At 31.9% G+C, this 18,911-nt stretch overlaps 1 protein-coding gene across 1 annotated transcript; it reads left to right on the top strand.

Moving 5' to 3' along the window:
* The first annotated feature begins 4,212 nt into the window (after positions 1–4,212).
* LOC143064709 (uncharacterized) lies at positions 4,213–18,911 on the top strand. Its single transcript, XM_076237742.1, has 5 exons — positions 4,213–4,310; positions 6,784–7,019; positions 9,755–10,217; positions 15,731–15,853; positions 18,398–18,911. The coding sequence occupies exons 1-5, from the start codon at positions 4,235–4,237 to the stop codon at positions 18,475–18,477; spliced, it is 978 nt and encodes a 325-aa protein (XP_076093857.1). The 5' UTR covers positions 4,213–4,234; the 3' UTR covers positions 18,478–18,911.

Genomic DNA, 18,911 nt, shown 5'->3' with positions numbered 1-18,911 from the left:
TATTCAAAAATAATTGTTTTTCTGTATTTTACTTATAAATGGACTTAGTTTTTCTGCCAGTTAACATTACATTCACTCTGTGGTTAAAGTTTTTAAAATTTAAATAACTTTCTAAAACTATCCTGGATTTCTACAAAACTTTTGTGACATAAGTTTGTTAATGATTAAAAGCTAGTATCCATAAGTCAATTTATGTTTCCAGTTTTGAGTATCATATGTTACTTATAGTGTTTCTTCCAGTTAACATTACATACAGTCTGCAGTTAAAGTTTTTAAAATATTTATTAGATTCATAAAGTATGCGAGACACTGGGTTCTGCGGAATGTCGTAAATAAACAATTATTGTACCAACATTTGGTATTAAAATAGCAAAGTATTATTGTATTCTTATTCTTCTAAGGATTTGAATATATTTAGTCTTACTATACAAATCTTTGATTTAACAGAAGAAAATTTGTGTAATGTCATCTGTTGCAATATGTTTCAAGTAATACATGTGGACAGGATGCTCTCCAGAAAATTAAGGTATTCCAAATCAGCTATACACCCCAGGGTACACACAATTGTCATATAGAAAATAGCTGCTTTATCTGTAATCAACCATTCAACTGATAAATTGAATGACTATATAACCACAATTTAAAAATTGAGAACAATTTAATTAAACGTCTAATAAAAAATTAAACAAAATTAAACTACGTAGAGGTCATTTTGGTACTACAACGCAGGGACAACTAAAGGGTATATTTAACTATACAAATCATTGATTCTTATAAGTGTAGTTCAACTATACTAAAAATGAGTATATAACAGCAAAAGAAAGTGTTAACACAGTGCAGAATTTGTCTATACACAATTTAGGCTAAATTTATACTGTTGAGATAGAACAATACTCTTAACAATAACCACAATAAACATAGAGGTTCTACAAAAAGAAATCATCAATTCACCAACATTCCAACTGACTCCATTTTCAGAAAACGACATCTGTAACAAACATAAACTTTTAGCTACCGCTTTACAAGCAGAACCAAAATTAATGAAAGTCCCAACTATGTATTGGCTTTCGAAACTACACAAAACACCTTACAAATATAGATTTATTTCGTCTTCAAGCATTGTTCCACTACTAAATTATCTATTCTTCTTACCAGTACACTTGGTACAAAAAAACCTGATAATAAATTGTTCAAATAAGGCCTTCGAAAATAGTGGAATTAATTACTTTCGGAGTGTCAAAAACTCGTTGGAAGTACTTGATAAATTGCATACTTATATTGGTGATTTTGAATCTGTTCAAAGTTTTGATTTTTCTACCCTATATACCACATTACCTCACATTCTCATTAAGAAAAAAATCACACACCTAATTAAATGGGCATTTAAAAAGTCAGAATGTGAATATATATGTTCAAACTCTTTTAGGTCATTTTTTAGTAGCAATAAACAAAAAAAAAACTATGTCAATTGGACATGCTTTGATACTATATCTGCCCTTGAAATTTTACTAGATAACATTTTTTTCGCTTTGGAGATTCCGTATATCGTCAGGTTATCGGAATTCCAATGGGGACTAACTGTGCACCACTTATTGCGGACCTGTTTTTGTATTGCTATGAGTTACAATTTATGAAAAAATCAGCAAAGACCCATCGAAACAACATCTGATACACAAATTTAATAATACTTTTAGATATTTGGATGATATTTTGGCTCTCAATACTGGCGACTTCAGTATGTATACTAAAGAAATTTATCCTGTTGAACTTAGTTTACATAAAGCTAATACTAACAATGACCACTGCCCTTTCCTCGATCTTGATATATATCATTAACGGAAAGCTTAATACTAAAATTTATGATAAAAGAGATGATTTCTCATTTCCTATCGTTAATTATCCATTTTTAGATGGTGACGTTCCCTTGTTACGGTGTTTATATATCTCAACTTGTACGATTCGCTCGTGTATGTAACAATGTTTTAGATTTTAACGAGAGAAATTTATGTATTACTGAAAAATTATTACACCAGGGTTTTCGATATCACAAACTAGTCAAAACATTTAGTAAATTTTATCATCGGTATAAGGACATCATTCGGAAATATAGCTCAACATGCAGACTTTTTATACGTTCAGGTACTTCACATTCAATATTTTATGGAAATATTCTTTATAAAGCACAAAAATGTCAGTATTCACACCAGAAGCTAACAAAACCTTTAAATAGACTTATTAAGAAAGGATATAGTTACGATACTGTTGTCAGGTCATTAAAGATTGCATATTTTGGCGTTAATATTGATTCACTTATAGGGTCTTTACATCGGTACTAAACATATTTATTATTAATAAACCAGTTGTTGGCATGACACGGGTTATGTTCTTCTCATATATGTTATGATGGTATGATACTTAACCCCTCACGGGGAGGATTGTGCTTGATATTCATATGATAAAGACATAATTTTTCAATCAGTTTAATTGAAGTCTGGAGCTTTCATGTCAGTTAACTGCTAGTAGTCTGATGTTATTTATGTATTAATGTCATTTTGTTTATTTTCTTTGGTTATATCTTCTGACATCAGACTCGGACTTCTCTTGAACAGAATTTTAATGTGCGTATTGTAATGCGTTTACTTTCCTGCATTGGCTAGAGGTATAGGGGGAGGGTTGAGATCTCACAAACATGTTTAACCTCGCCGCATTTTTGCGCCTGTCCCAAGTCAGGAGCCTCTGGCCTTTGTTAGTCTTGTATTATTTTAACTTTTAGTTTCTTGTGTACAATTTGGAGTATGGCGTTCATTATCACTGAACTAGTATATATTTGTTTAGGGGCCAGCTGAAGGACACCTTCTCGTTGCATTGAAGACCTGTTGGTGACCTTCTGCTGTTGTCTGCTCTATGGTCGGGTTGTTGTCTCTTTGGCACATTCCCCATTTCCATTCTCAATTTTATATAAAGTGTCAAGACATCTTTAAGACAGCCAGGAATTTGTCGAGATATATTTAGACAGCTCTAAGACTGTCAAGAATGTGTCAAGACATATTCAGACATTATCAAGAATGTAATGAATATGTCAAGACTGATCGAAACAAATTTAAGACAATCAAGAATTGGTCGAGACTAATCAAGACTCTTTTCAGTCGATACAGAAAGGGTTGAGAAATTTGAGGACAATGTTAATATTGTCAAGACACTTGTCAAGAAAATTCAAGAAAGTTATTAGTCAAATTCCTACTATGTTAAGAATTAAAGAAAAAATCAGAAAAAGAAAGAATGTCGAGTAAAAAATCATGCAAATTCAGACAAAAGTGGTCTTTTCCGACTTTTGGACTTTATAGTGCTTACAAAAGGTAAATTCACAACAATACTGAAATCCGAGGAAATTCAAAACGGAAATTCTCTAATAAAACGCATCAAACGGATGGACTTATTATGTCGAAACCACAATCCTTCATTTTGGGTCGATGCCTTTGTTGGTGGACTACCAGTCCCCGAGGTTATCATCAGCTCAGAAGAGTATCGTCTACTAGATTTATAACAATAACATAGCACTTCAACTGTTTCGGTTCTTATACATCACTGGCCTTCAATTATTCGGCTTCGAGCGTTAATGATAATGGTAAATCCAGTGCTCGATACACATGAAATTTATAACCGATTGTTTCATTTTGTTTTTTTGTATATTGCCTTTATCTGTTTTATTATATCTTTTGAACTATACATGTACGAGCTCCGTTTGTTTTCTCTTTCATTTTGTAGTATGATAATTGAACAAGAAACTCTTTATACTGATATGATCACAATATTTATCTCTGCTGTATATTGATATAAAAAATCTTATAAAACATCATGACTATACAAAAACTGAGTGTTTTCGCATAATTATTATTCATTATCATAGTGAAATTAAAAAAAAAATCTACAATTTTCATTACTTTGTTTTTTCAAATGGTTGGAATCAAATTCACGGTACATAATTTTTGTTTGTAAACAACATCAAGGGAAATTATTTGTACGAGAATGATTATCTGTTAAAAAGATTTTATATTTTCAAAAAACGTCATCGTAGGACACGTACAATACATTTGAGTTAGACTAACTTATATTTGCAGGGCATGTACCGTTTAACCACAGTTTCCCTCGTTAGTATATATACTTGTGCGTTCGTTTCAAGTACTGATTACAGATAACATTGCTTTTGTTTTCAGCATTTTGGTAAACATCAATCATGCCTATAAAGTATTCGGTGTTGTTTTTCTACTTAGCTCTGGAGAATGAGGCGTACTTTGCATTTAAACAGTACGGTACGTATGGCGTATATGAATTTAAAGTTATTACCAATAAGGTACTTTTAACCTATGCCGTGGCGTAGGAGTAGACTAAACAACTGGAAGGAGAAAACTTATTAAAAGAGGGACGAAAGATACCAAAGGGACAATCAAATTCATAAATCTAAAACAAACTGACAACGCCATGGATAAAAATGAAAAAGACAAACAAACAACAGCACACATGACACAACATAGAAAACTAAAGAATAAACAACACGAACCCCACCAAAAAACTAGGAGTGATCTCAGGTGCTCCGAAAGGGTAAATTATTCTACAATCATACACATATCTTAGACAAGTGTGAACCTAGCCAGCCTTAATATTACTGAGCCAATCTGTAATAATATTCACGAGAAGAGGCCGCGTTTGATGAAGTAGTTTGGAAAGAGTAATAAAAAGATAATGTCAGGAAAATAGCCGTTGTTACCTAATAGTTCGTTTCTATGTATGTTGCAGTGTCGGTTGTTTTTTTGTTGCACTTCGGTGTTTTTGTTGTTTCGTTGTTTCCCTCTATAGTTTATGTGTTTCTCTTGGTTTTAGTTTGTAATCCGGATTTGTTTTCCTGTCAATTGATTTATGACTTTTGAAAAGTAGTACTAAACCCCTCACGGGGAGGATTGTGCCTGATATTCATATGATGAAGACATAATTGTTCAATCAGTTTAATTGAAGTCCGGAGCTGGCATGTCAGTTAACTGCTAGTAGTCTGATGTTATTTATGTATTATTGTCATTTTGTTTATTTTCTTCGGTTACATCTTCTGACATCAGACTCGGACTTCTCTTGAACTGAATTTTAATGTGCTTATTGCTATGCGTTTATTTTTCTGCATTGGCTAGAGGTATAGGGGAGGGTTGAGATCTCACAAACATGTTTAACCCCGCCGCATTTTTGCGCATGTCCCAAGTCAGGAGTCTCTGGCCTTTGTTAGTCTTGTATTATTTTAACTTTTAGTTTCTTGTGTACAATTTGGAGTTTAGTATGGTGTTCATTATCACTGAACCAGCATATATTTGTTTAGGGGCCAGCTGAAAGACGCCTCCGGGTGCAAGAATTTCTCGTTGCATTGAAGACCTGTTGGCGACCTTCTGCTGTTGTCTGCTCTATGGTCGGGTTGTTGTCTCTTTGACACATTCCCCATTTCCATTCTCAATTTTACTGTTATCTTTATTAATGACAACAAATTATATTTACTGTATAAGTAATAGTCTAGAAGTAAGTCACTATCGTCTTTGTTATATTAATCTATTTTTTATTACAAAAGAATATCAAAAATATTAAGTTCTATAAGATAGTGTAAGGTACACGGACATTTTTCTTTATAAAACTTTACATTTTTCGGTAATAACAACAAAGTGGTGACTATTAACTTGTCATAAAATATAGATACACCGTTAATAAGGAAAAAAAAATAGAACTCCAGCAGATGAAGTCGCTTTTGATCTGCAAGATCTTAAAAAAAAAATTACTCAAAATTAAACTTTCAATGTCTTCTACCAACAAATCAAAAGATCAAGAAGGCGAATTAGAGTTAATTTTTTCTTCACTAAATGAGCCCATTTCAGGTTTTTCCCGGAAGAAAACTGTGAATTTAAAATAAATCATTTTTGATAGGATTACGTACTCTTATAATCTTGCATATGGTTAGAGTATCTTTTTATTTTATTTTTTATGTTTGACCTTTTTTCTTTGTTTTATTATATGTATTCATGTCATTTCCTAAGACAACGGATGATTATACTTTTCTATGATAATTATAGATTATCGTTGATCATCTCAACGAAATTGATTTTCTCGCTTCAGCCGGGACGGCGAAAGCGTGAAAGGCAATCGAATTGAGATGACCAATGATAATCTGTTGATCGCAATTTTACCTATGACAACATTGTCAATTTCATGTCAATTTCGTTAGCAACGCCACGTGCCTACTTAGTTTCTAGCGATAATTTTACATCTCAAGCGAGTAGCATGATATGAAAAATAATCACATAAAAATACACAAAATATCGATTTTTTTAAATTTTCTACATATCTATAATATACTTAAACTTGTGAATGAAAATGGGAATGCGTCAAAGATCCAACAACCCGACTGAAGAGCAGAAAACAACAAAAGGACTCTTATCAACTTACACTTATGAATGATCATGTTACTTTTATTTTTAATATAAAGCAGGATTATTATATAACTAAGGGTTAACAAATTGATGAATATTAGGTTTTATTTTGTATGTTTTAAACGAACTAGTGTAATAGTAACAAAAGCTTAAATATGCGGCCATTTTAGATCATTTGACATTTTATAGGAGTTATTTACCTTAAACAATTAAATGTGCCATTATAAATTTAATGAAAATAACAATTTATAAATTTGGTGCATTCAGTGCATTAACCAAATCATTGTTTTATTTTTGAATACATCGCCTATTTATCCTATTTTTTCAGGAAGTTTGACAGACAAATCACATTGCTCTTCACCGTTGTGGTCGACTTATCTTCGAAATGAGTTAGATGAAGCCGTGATAATATGGCAAGGAGCTAAAATCGATGAGTGTCGTGTTGTAAGGCCTTTCGAGGAAACAGGTCAAATGTGTGTCAGAATTGTAACAAACAATATTTCATGCGACAAAAATGTGACCTTAACATTGTTTAACCAACCTTTAGGAGATCTTGTTATTATGGTATCTATAAATTTATATCTTCGTTTAAGTTACAAATACATTTCAAACAATCTATAACTTTTAATTGCATTTCTTTGTTTGCATACACCGTTTTGGAGATATGATTCTTGTAAAGAAGAAAAAGACGACAATCAAAGTTTTCCAGGACACTTCAAATTGAAACAAATTCCACTTTTAAGGATGTTCGCTGCTCAGTATCGAAATAAATAACTTTTCATAAAACTAGTATGTAATGATAGGGAATAAATTGAGGAATAAAAAAAGCAAAAAAAAAATATAGGGGTCAATGTGCTTGTTTTCGAGATATTAGCCATTGGAATTTTGGTGGGAAAATGTTCTCTCTTGATTTTTCATTGATTTATCATTGACCAGTTAAAGTTCTCAAATACTATTAAAAAATAAATAAAATTTTATAAGACTTTTACAAATGACTTATAATTAGACATGTAAAAGATTTCTAAAAAGAAAAATGGGGGTTCATGGAGAATTTTTTTAAGGCATTCAAACAGATAAAACCAGAGGATTCTGAAAAATTCCAAAACATGACAAGCAGACATCCTTAACAACATAATTTAGCATTATTTGAATTCAAGAAAAATTAACAATAAAGCACTACCATAACACATCTGACGACAAGAAATGTTGTTTGATGAAATTTTGAAACATACAAATTAATTCTGCAGATGAAGATGAATCATTGGTAAAAAAACCCGTCGCGCTCAATGGATATGACAAAAGATTGGGCAATGTTTCTCTTAACCGTCTTACATCGTGACATATATCCTCTTTTGTTTTGTTTATTTCTGATATAATTGATTTTTGTTCACTCTCCCAAAAACACGGTTGACGAATATTATGAAGAGAAATCTACCAGTTGATTGCCAGATGTAAAAAAAGCAAAATAATAAAAAAACAGTTGTCGTCGAAGGTCTTTCACCGCATACATAGCGTTGCCAATTAAAGTTTAGATACAATTAAGGTTTTTTATTAACTATTCTACAGAATAAGTGCTCTTGCAAATATTCCCAAAATATATAATTTTTAGTTGTTCTTTCTTTGAGATAATTTAGATAATCAACTCCTTATATTTTCAAAATGTCATCTTAAATGTTAAAAAAGAATCATTAAATATACAATGCTCATACTTTAGAACGTCCGACGTTCAAAAGTTTTGTAAACAGTTAATTCAATAATATGACCATATCAATGATAATTCATGTCAACACAGAAGTGCTGACTACTGGGCTGGTGATACCCTCGGGGAATTAAAACTCCACAGACAAAGACATCGACCGAGTGGTTGTACATAAACGAAAGTGGTTGTAAATTCAAGGTATAGTTATCTTTTATTATTTATAACTATGGCCATATCAATTATATTGTATGTCAATACAAAGTGCTTACTACTGGACTGGCAGCAACCTCGAGAAAGAAACCTTTACCAGCAGTTGCGTTAAAGCGCATGGGACGCATTTAATTATAACGTGTTTTTTTTACAGCCCTGTGTCGATATTTCTGCTAGTGGACTATCAGACCTAGAAGGTACAAACAGCTCAGTAGTCAATATCCCGATACTGAAACGATTTATAACAAATCCTTCAAAAATTGTCCGTTAATGAATGTTATTTTATAAGAAACTTAGGTTTCAACTTATTTTTTTTAATTTTTTTTTTATTTAAACATATTTATTTATAGTGGATTGGGAAACAAGTTTTTCAACTTATATTAATCCCTTTCCACTTTGCGGGTGCGAGTGCTGCCTTGTAGCGGTATTAGCCTACTCTTTCAACTGCCTCATTCAAAGTTTGTCTTAGATGAATTTGGCTATTTTTATTTACTTTTTCTCAGATACTGTTTAACGGTTCAGGTTGCTATACATTCGTGGCTTTCAAATACTCGGCCTTCATTCCTAATTAGCGTAAGACCAGAGAGTGGGCACGAAACTTCTATTATATTCAAAGTTTATATCAAAACTTCTTGCTTTGATTTTAAAAATATTGGAACAATCTTGCTTTGAAATTACAAATCTTGGAAACTTCTTCCTTTGAATTCAAAATATTGGAAACGTCTTGCTTTGAATTTACAAATATTGGAAACAAAACTTCTTGTTTTGAATTTACAAATATTGGAAACTTCTGGCTTTGAATTTACAAATATTGGAAACTTCTGGCTTTGAATTTACAAATATTGGAAACTTCTGGCTTTGAAATTACAAATATTGGAAACTTCTTGTTTTGACCTTAAATATTGGAAACTTCTTGCTTGGAATTAAAAATAATTGAATCTTCTTGCTTTGAATTTACAAATATTGGAAACGTCTTACTTTGAATTTACAAATGTAAAAAACTTTGTGAATAACATTTACAAATAAGGAAACTTTTCGTATTGAAATTAAAGATATAGAAAACTTTGCGTATTGAGTACAAATATTGGAAACTTCAGTGTTTTGAATTTACAAATATATGACTTTACTAGTAGGAACTAAACATGTAACTATATCGTCCTGGATTACGATAATACAAATACAACTGAGTTAGACAATCTTTGGTTTTGATTAAAAAAAGAACACCCTCGCGAAAACGGCCTTCATTGTAGCTTTTTTTCTAATTAAGAGTTGAATCAACCTGTGTGTCATTTGCAAAATATAAATAAATGCATGCCGAAAAATCCTGATTACAGTATACAATATAGACTTACATATTAGAGATTTCTTAACTTTTATTTTTACTTTTCAGACTTATCTGGTAGGGTGTAATGTGAACCCAGTGCAGTGCTTGGTTTTCAAGTCAAATGTAATGTTTAAAATTAAAGCACCTAACGAGATTGCAACACATAACGATGCTTATCGATTGAGGCTGGAAATAATTGTCACTTTACTTCCTACAATTACAAAAGACGTGTGGACTGTGACAGCTGAATATCTTTTAAAAAATTATGAAGGAGTCTGCAAAATACCAGTGGACAGACCTGATATATATTTTGTGACATTAGAATACTGTTTGATTTATAAATGTTCCACATTAGTTGATTGTATAGCAGCGTATAATTATGATCTTCTGTATGAATTTAATATAAACCGATACAGCACACCTGCTACACCAAGACTTCACAACGATGACAATCGTGACAACCATGACAACCATGACAACCATGACAACAATGATCATCACGAATCACCTACTACAGAGTCCAAGCTAGGTATTAATTATAAGATTGGTAGTATTGATGAAAGTTTTGTTGGTAAAAGGTGATCTAGAACAAAGTTTAGGTAAAAATTCTACTTGTTAGGTAAGAAATGACTATAATATATTTTCTGTCTATGAAGAAATAACAACAAAAATGTTATGCACATTGATTAAATTGCGTAGCGAGTTATTCTAAACTGTGCAACATGTTTAACCCCGCCACATTATTTATGTATGTGTCTGTCCCTAGTCAGGAGCCTGTAATTCAGTGTCGTTTGTTTATGTGTTACATATTTGTTTTTCATTAATTTTTTTTTTTATATAAATAAGGCCATTAGTTTTCTCGTTTGAATTGTTTTACATTGTCTTATCGGGGCCTTTTATAGCTGACTATGCTGTATGGGTTTTGCTCATTGTTGAAGGCCGTACGGTGACCTATAATTGTTAATGTCTGTGTCATTTCGGTCTCTTGTGGACAGATGTCTCATACCATATCTTCTTTTTTATATTACGTTTTATTAATGTTATTTCCAATATACAGAAAAAATATTAAAGTTATTTCTTATACTGTGGATCTATTTGCTTTCGTGGGTATCAATTTTCGTGGCTTGCTGAAAACTTTCATTTTTGTGAATTCATATTTGTTTTCGTGGATTTGCCAATCACTGTATACAGAGCCTATCAAAAAAAAATGTTATTCGTTGAACATTTTAATTCGTGGTTCACCCACGAAACCCACAAAAATTGGTATCCAACGAATAATTATGAATTCACAATTATTTTAAAAATTATAAAAATAAGTAAAATATAAAGATGTAAATAAATACTTTATTACTCGAGTATCGCTCGGTAGTACCGAGTATCGATTACCAAAATGATACTGGGCTTATCGGTCTTCTGTTCGAGTTTTTAAAGAGTGGCTCCCGGGAAATTGTAATTTAGTAAGAACAAAATCGTTGCGTCCTGTGTTGACCCTCAGAAAATGATTGAAAGTATTAGTAAGTTCTAACCATCACCTCTTTGTTTGTTATGAAAATGTGTTTTTTTACGGTTCCGAAATACTGTTGTTTGAGTAATCGTTTTTCTCTAAGAAATTAATTAATTACTTGATTAGATTATCGGTAGTTTACATAAATAGTACATGTAGTACACTGAGCTATTTCATTATCTAGCCTAAGATAAAAATATTGAGGTTTTACGCTCATAAGACAACGACCCACAATAGATAAAATGGGAATAATTTTGTGTTTCCATTTGGAAAATGTTTTACCGATCGAGTACTCGAGTATCGCTTGGTAAATCCAACCAGTGATCAATAAATAAATCTTCACTGAGCTGACAATCCTAGTAAATAATGATAAAAACGTCGATGACGTCGCGGTCACATAACCAAGTTGTGTCTATGAGTTGATAGACAAAACACTTTTAGTCAATCAGAAGACGTGTTGCATCCAAAATTAAATTATTTGTAATTGGCTTTAATTAGCATTCAGTTACTGCAATTACTCTTATACCGATTATTTGCGTCTTTTGTCTTTTGTCCCACCTTAGAAACAATATACCAAATTCACCTGCATACATTTCCCAACTTATTCCGTATTCAAGAGCGTGCAGTTGCTAACCAGACTTTATCAAACGTAACCAGTGTCTGAGAAGAAACCAGGATTAGGACAAAGAACATCTCGTCGTTTTTCTAAAATAGTTCATCGGAAGATACGAAGACCTTGTTGATAAAAATCCCAATCAACTTTACAAATTTATAATACGTGATGGTCTAGGTGTATAGATTCTATATACTGACGTTGTTTATCATCTTATCTATGTGTTAAAATGTTCCTTTCTTTTATATGTCTTTGACAATCATTTAACCTTACTGTTTAGTTCTTTGTTGGTAATATTCTTATGGCGTGGCTCGGTAATATGCATCCCAATGTGTTTTTTTTTCATAAAAAAGAAAGGGCAACGTAGATACACATGTCTTGTCTCACGGAAAGGATAAATCCCACTTTGATTTCTTGATTGAGAACATATTTGTTACGTTTGGAGGTGTGTTTTTTAACAAGTATTCGGCATTCCCATGGGAACCAACTGTGCCCCTCATCTTACCGACTTGTTTCTTTATTCTTATGAGGTTGACTTCTTACAAGAACTTCTAAGAAACAAAGAAAAGGAGTTAGCTATATTCGTTAACTTTACTTTCTGCTATAAAGATGAGGTTATCCCACTAAATAATTCAAAATTGTGTGACTATCCAATCGAACTAGAGATAAAGAATACAACTGATACAGCTAAGTCTGCCTCATATCTTTACAAAGTTTTACAACAACAGAGAGGCTTCAGCTTCCCAATTATGAACTTTCCATTTCAATGTAGCAACATTGACCGTTACGGAATATCCGTTGTACAGATACTATCGGATATGTTCCTTGTGACGTAACTACAATCCCGTTCCCTTTCTCGAATGTGACTTTCCGATTAAGATGTTTTACCGGGTTTGTTATAATATGAGCAACACTACGGGCGTCTCATGTGGAGCAGGATCTACTTACCCTTCAGGAGCACCTGATATCACCCCAGTTCTTGGTGGGGTTCGTGTTGCTTAGTCTTTATTTTTCAGTATTTTGTATGTAAACTACTGCATCTTTGTCATTTTTCGTTTTAACGATGGCGTTGTCAGTTCACATTTGATTTATGAGTTTGGATGTCTCTTTGGTATCTTCGCCCCTTTTTAATGAATTTCAATTGTTTAAGAATAAATACGATTTAGGATTTTCAAATGAATGGTCTCAAAAGTCTCAAAGGGGCATTGGCCGTCAGATTCATGTTCTCAGATAAAATATCTATTGCACATTTAAGCTGATTCGTGTCGGCCATGGATTTAATTGAGGTTTTATTGTCAATTTGAAAATCGATAATACATTATCGATGTTTTAGTGATTATTTTGACACAATTGAGCGAAACTGACTCCTTTAAACGAAATATTTTAAAATTACCCATATATCAATATTTGAAACAGAGGAATAATGATATTTTGATTTTTTCCTAAATGGTAGCAAGTGAATAGTACGTTGTTTTGAGCTTATTTTGGCAAATTTGGCCAAGCTGACTGCTTATAACAAAATCTAATTTCAAAAATTCTGCTTTAATTAAAATTTTGAATAAAGGGAATCGTATTCTTATGCCTTTTTAATATTTGTTTTCGCATTTTTATTTATGAATTTTATACTTTATGTTGTAATATACATGTAAGTACATGTATATAATGTAAACTAGTATTTTGACTAAATATGTTATCCTTCTGAAATGAAGGAAATTATTGTTATCAAATTCTGGTTGCCAAAGCAAATAAAGATAGGAGATCTTATTCAGGAAGCTATCACATGAATAATATTATAAGGAAAATTTGTCCAAAAGCCATATTTGTTGTCTTTTTCGTACTTTTGTTTCTATGTGTGTTATCAGTTGTTTTTGTTGCGCTTCAGTACTCCTGTTGTACATTTGCTTTCCTGTAATAGTTGGTGTGTTTGAACAGTGTTTCTCTAGGTTTTAGCTTGTTAAATGGATTTGATTTCTCCCAATCGATTTATGACTTTTGAACAGCGGTATTATTCTGTGTCCTTTAACTAGGACTATCCTAAGACACCTCTGTATGTATCAAATTCTATGATGAAATTTAAGACATATCTTATCTAAGGAGACTTTCGTTAACCTAAGTTAGGACCATAATAAGACAAGTCCTTTTCTTAAGACAATTTCAATGACACGGCCCCTGATTGGTTAATCAAATTGTTCAATTACTTTATTTCAAAGGAATTTGGATTAACTGATTATAATTGTTCTCAATGCTCTCCAAGTTCGTACTTGTTTGGCTTTATAAATATTTTGATATGAGCGTTACTGATGAGTCTTGTGTAGACGAAACGCTCGTCTGGCGTACTAAATTATAATCCTGGTAACTTTGATAACTATCAATACCACTGGGTCGATGCCACTGCTGGTGGACGTTTCGTCCCCGAGGGTATCACCATCCCAGTAGTCAACATTTCGGTGTTGACATGAATATCAATAATGTGGTCATTTTTATGAATTTCCTGTTTACAAAACTTTGAATTTTTCAAAAAAACTAAGGATTTTCTTATCCCAGGCATAGATTACCTTAGCCGTATTTGGCACATTCTTTTTGGAATTTTGAATCCTCAATGCTCTTCAACTTCGTACTTGTTTGGCTTTATAAATATTTTGATATGAGCGTCACTGATGAGTCTTGTTTAGACGAAACGCGCGTCTGGCGTACTAAATTATAATCCTGGTACCTTTGATAACTATTATATACTTTTATTAAACATATGACATTTACATAACGTAAATGTGACGATTATTTACAAATGTAGGACAGAAGGCACACGACTAAATTTCACAAACAAAATGACACGGGCAAAAAAGTAACTAGCCAAAAAGATCCCAACTCAGTTTTAAGTTCTTTGAGAAAAACACTTATTTGAAAAAAGAAAATTATAGTTTCTTGAGTAATTATATGTAAGAAACTTTGAAAAAAATGTAACCTTGAAAATCATTTTACAGCTTGGAAAATTGTTCATAAGTCTTGATAAACGAAGACTAATCAAATTTTAATCAGGCAAAGGATATATATTTTTTGCACAATAATACAAAAACAAAGAATATGGGGTATCCATCCATGACACAAATCAGGACATGCATAAAAAAAACCACAAACAACAAGAACAACAAATCCGTTTATTATTTTAACGCCGTAGTTAAATCTATGACTGTATTATTTATCGGTGTTAACATTGATTTTGTTTTTAATAGATAATAACTTTATAAGTATGTATTGGAATACATATAGCCTTTAACGTACAGTTCTTTGTCCCATCAATACTATGTACTTATAATCTAGCATTATATAATTTCATATTGGTTATGGCGTCTTTACATTTAATCTATTGGATGATTGCGGTTCGTGCTAATTTGACGAGTCTAAATATATCCAACTCTTTTTTACAGTTTGATTATAACATTGTACTGTTACATATGTATTGTCGAGATGCGCATCTGGTGCAAGAAAATTGTTTATTTTATTACACTACTTTTTGCGCTTATGAATATGTTTAACCTCGCTACATTCGATATGTGCATGTCCAAAGCCAGGAGCTTGATATTTAGAGGTTGTTGATTGCTGTCTTTCATATTTGGTTTTGTTTGTTGTTTTGTAATCAATCAGGCCGTTTGCTTTTTTGTTTTGGACTGTTTATTATATGAAAGCGTACTATATGGATTTTGATCATTGTTGAATGCTGCATGGTGACATATGTTTGCTTTAACTCACATCATTAAGATTCTGTTTGGCAAAAGATCCTGCGATGTTCATACAAACTCTATGTTGTTTCACCAAGGAAAGCAGTCTTGTATGGCGTCATTCTCCCATGCACTGTCCAATGTACATTAATTATGCACAATAAACGTCAATGTACTGTGAACCTTACTTTTTACTTTATTTTTTTTAGATGTGAATAGTATCATTGCAATCATTGGAGGTGTTGTTACAAGCTTATTTATACCTATTATTCTGCTAGTTGTTAGGAGAAAAATGCAAACGCCAAAAAACGAAACTATTACAGTTGATAATAGTGAGTATAATTATTTACTGTTAGTAGTAAGAAGGAGCAGACATAAACCTCTAATTTGAATTAGATTAACCTTAAGAGTAAACAAACCGGAAGAAACAAATAAAAAACATTATTGAACGAGGACTATATTAACACATATAAAACAAACATAATTTTGTTTATAATAGATGCAAGTGTAGCCTCAAAATCAAAATAATAAAATTGAGAATGGAAATGGGGAATATTGCAAAGAGATAAGCAACCCGACCACAAAGTGAAGAAAACAGGCCAACAACGTGTCTTCAACGCAGCGACAAAATCCCGCACCCGAAGCTAAGTGGTCCTCAGCTGGCCCTACATAAAATTGTATATTAGTTCAGTGAAAATAGACGGCACACTAAATTCCAAAACATATAAATGAACTTGAATTTACAACATACAAGACTTATAAAGGCCAGAGGCTCCTGATTTGGGACATGCATAAACATGTTGCGGGTTTAAACATGTTTTGATAGTTATCAACCCTCTCCCTATACCTTTAGACAATGTATAATAAAGAAACGTACAGGAAAACTCAGTTTAAAGGCGAATTCGATGTCAGAATAGGTAACAAAAACAAAACGATAATGATACATAACTTATCAAAAAACTACTAGCAGTTACAGACATGACACTTCAATTATACTGATTGAAAGATTATGTTTTCATCTTGTGAACATTGAGTACAATCCCTACCGTTAAGTGTTTAATATCATAACATCAGAAAATATATGAGGAGAACATAACCCGTATCAAGGCAAAAACTAGTTTTTAGAAAAAATGTGTTGGTTTCCGATGTAAAGACCATATGAGTGAATCAATAGAAATACCAAAATATGCAATTCTTAATGACCTGACAACAATATCATAACTATTTCCTTTCCGTTTGTTTAAAGATTTTGGTTAGCTTTCGAGAAGAATGCCGACATGTTTTGCTTTGTAAAAAATATAGCCATAAAATAGTTGATGTGAAATACCTGAACGTTTAAGATGTTGCATGCTGATTTATATTTACGCTAGAATGTCCTTGTACTGATGGTAGCATAAAGTAAATGTGTTGACAAGTTTGTGATATCGAAAACCTCGGTGTAATAATTTTCCATTTAAATCAAATGCGTTGTTACATACTAGAGCGAATCGAACAAATTGAGATATATAAACACCATAAGATGGTGACAAGGGAACGTCACCTTTGTAAAATGGATAATTAACAATAGGAAATGAAAAATCATCTCTTTTAATATAAATATTAGTATTAAGCTTCCCATTAAAGATATATAGATCAAGATTCAGGAAAGGGTAGTGTTCATAGTTAGTATGAGCTTTAATTAAAGTCAGTTCGGCAGGACAAAGCATATTTACTTATAAAGGTAGTTACATTATGACTATATTTCTTAAAATACTTATTATAGTCGATAATTTAGTCTGGTAGTTTTAAAGCGACCAACAAGGTTTAAACAATAAACTCATAATATATACCATGATTTAATTTGGTATCAACGCCAGACGCGCGTTTTGTCTACAAAAGACTCATCAGTGACGCTCGAATCTATAAAAGTTAAAAAGGCCAAATAAAATACGAAGTTGCAGAGCGTTGAGGACCAAAATTCCTAAACGTTTTGCCAAATACAGCTAATGCAATCTATTCCTAAGGACAAAAAGTCTTAAAATTTCAAAACTTCAAAAGTTTTGTAAACAGTTAATTTATAAATATGACCATCTCAATGATAATTCATGTCAGCACAGAAAAAGCGCTGACTACTGGGCTGGTGATACCCTCGGGAAATTAAAATGCCATCAACAGTGGCAACGACCGAGGGGTTGTAAATAAACTCACAATAGGTGTCGATCTTTGTAAACACAAAAGCAGCAAAATGATAAAACGAAAATATGAACACTGTTTATAACTTATTAATATATCTTTGTAATCAATATTTAAAATTGAACGAAAAAAGTATGAAGATTTTACATTAAAAAACAATCATCTCGTTTTTGAAATTTTATATTGAAGGGAAATATCGAAATATCAAAAGTGCATTTAATATTTTGTACTATTTGGTTTGTTAGATACATTTAAATGTTTCTTGTCAGATATAAATTGATAAAATATACTTTTGAAGTTTTAAAAAAATTCAGTTACTGAATTCATAACGGAAAATTATCACTTATCAGTTTTTATGGGCCAAATGGTCTTATGCTTCAAATATTTTATTGATAATGTTTTGGTTAAATATAACAAATGTGACTGAAAAAATTCGCAGAGGTCTTACCTATACAAACTTTTTTATGAACTATAAGCAGTTCATTATGGGAATTTTAAATATCTAAGAGCATCGGATTTTAAAGCTTTTCTTGGTATATTTTTTTAGAAAATATATGTACATGCTTATTGCGTTGGGTTTATAAGTCTATACTGTAATTGATATATCACAGCAAACGTTAAAATATGTCATTTATGGTCAGTTTGCTAGCTGTGTTATCTGCATACGCTCTGAAAAATTTAATAATAATCACTGTATATTTTAGATCCAGAACAGGAAGAAGACCAAGAAAAGGAAAGTAATCGACAATCATTAATAAGCGAAGAATCATTTCAAACAATTTGAACCAACTTTGAATCATCTTAAAAATGTACCATCGTTAATTTTCGTGTTCAGAACTATGTATCGATGGATTGCAGATAATGGTAGTCTGGTTTAGTGTTTTTACTACAAGTGAAAGATTATTTACCAAATGCAATTCATTTTCAAGGTGTATTATACTATCCAACTTACCTCAACGTAGTTTGAGAAGAAGAATAATGGCGGGAAGCGATATGATTCGACTATTTCAGATGAGTCCCTTTTGGTTTAGGAGGAAATATGTGGTGGCTGTCGTATTTGTAGCATGAGAAGATATAAAGAAAAGATCACGTGACATATACCATATACTGTCCTGTTTCGGTTCTTATATTATCCCTAATCGTATTTGTTAAATTAAACTTTCATGTTTAACTTACTAAAATATTTTTCTTAAATATAATAAGAAAAAAGAAAGGGGA

Source organism: Mytilus galloprovincialis, chromosome 2, assembly GCF_965363235.1.
Source record: "Mytilus galloprovincialis chromosome 2, xbMytGall1.hap1.1, whole genome shotgun sequence".
In the NCBI taxonomy this organism is placed as follows: Eukaryota; Metazoa; Mollusca; class Bivalvia; order Mytilida; family Mytilidae; genus Mytilus; species Mytilus galloprovincialis.
This window is presented reverse-complemented; position numbering and strand designations above follow the sequence as displayed.

Bases quoted from the DNA above. Each gene is read 5' to 3' on its own strand.
- LOC143064709 (XM_076237742.1), top strand. From the start codon at position 4,235: ATGCCTATAAAGTATTCGGTGTTGTTTTTCTACTTAGCTCTGGAGAAT. The intron at 4,311-6,783 runs GTACGTATGGCG...CTATTTTTTCAG, and splicing joins CTTTGCATTTAAACAGTACG to GAAGTTTGACAGACAAATCA. The intron at 7,020-9,754 runs GTATCTATAAAT...TTTACTTTTCAG, and splicing joins TAGGAGATCTTGTTATTATG to ACTTATCTGGTAGGGTGTAA.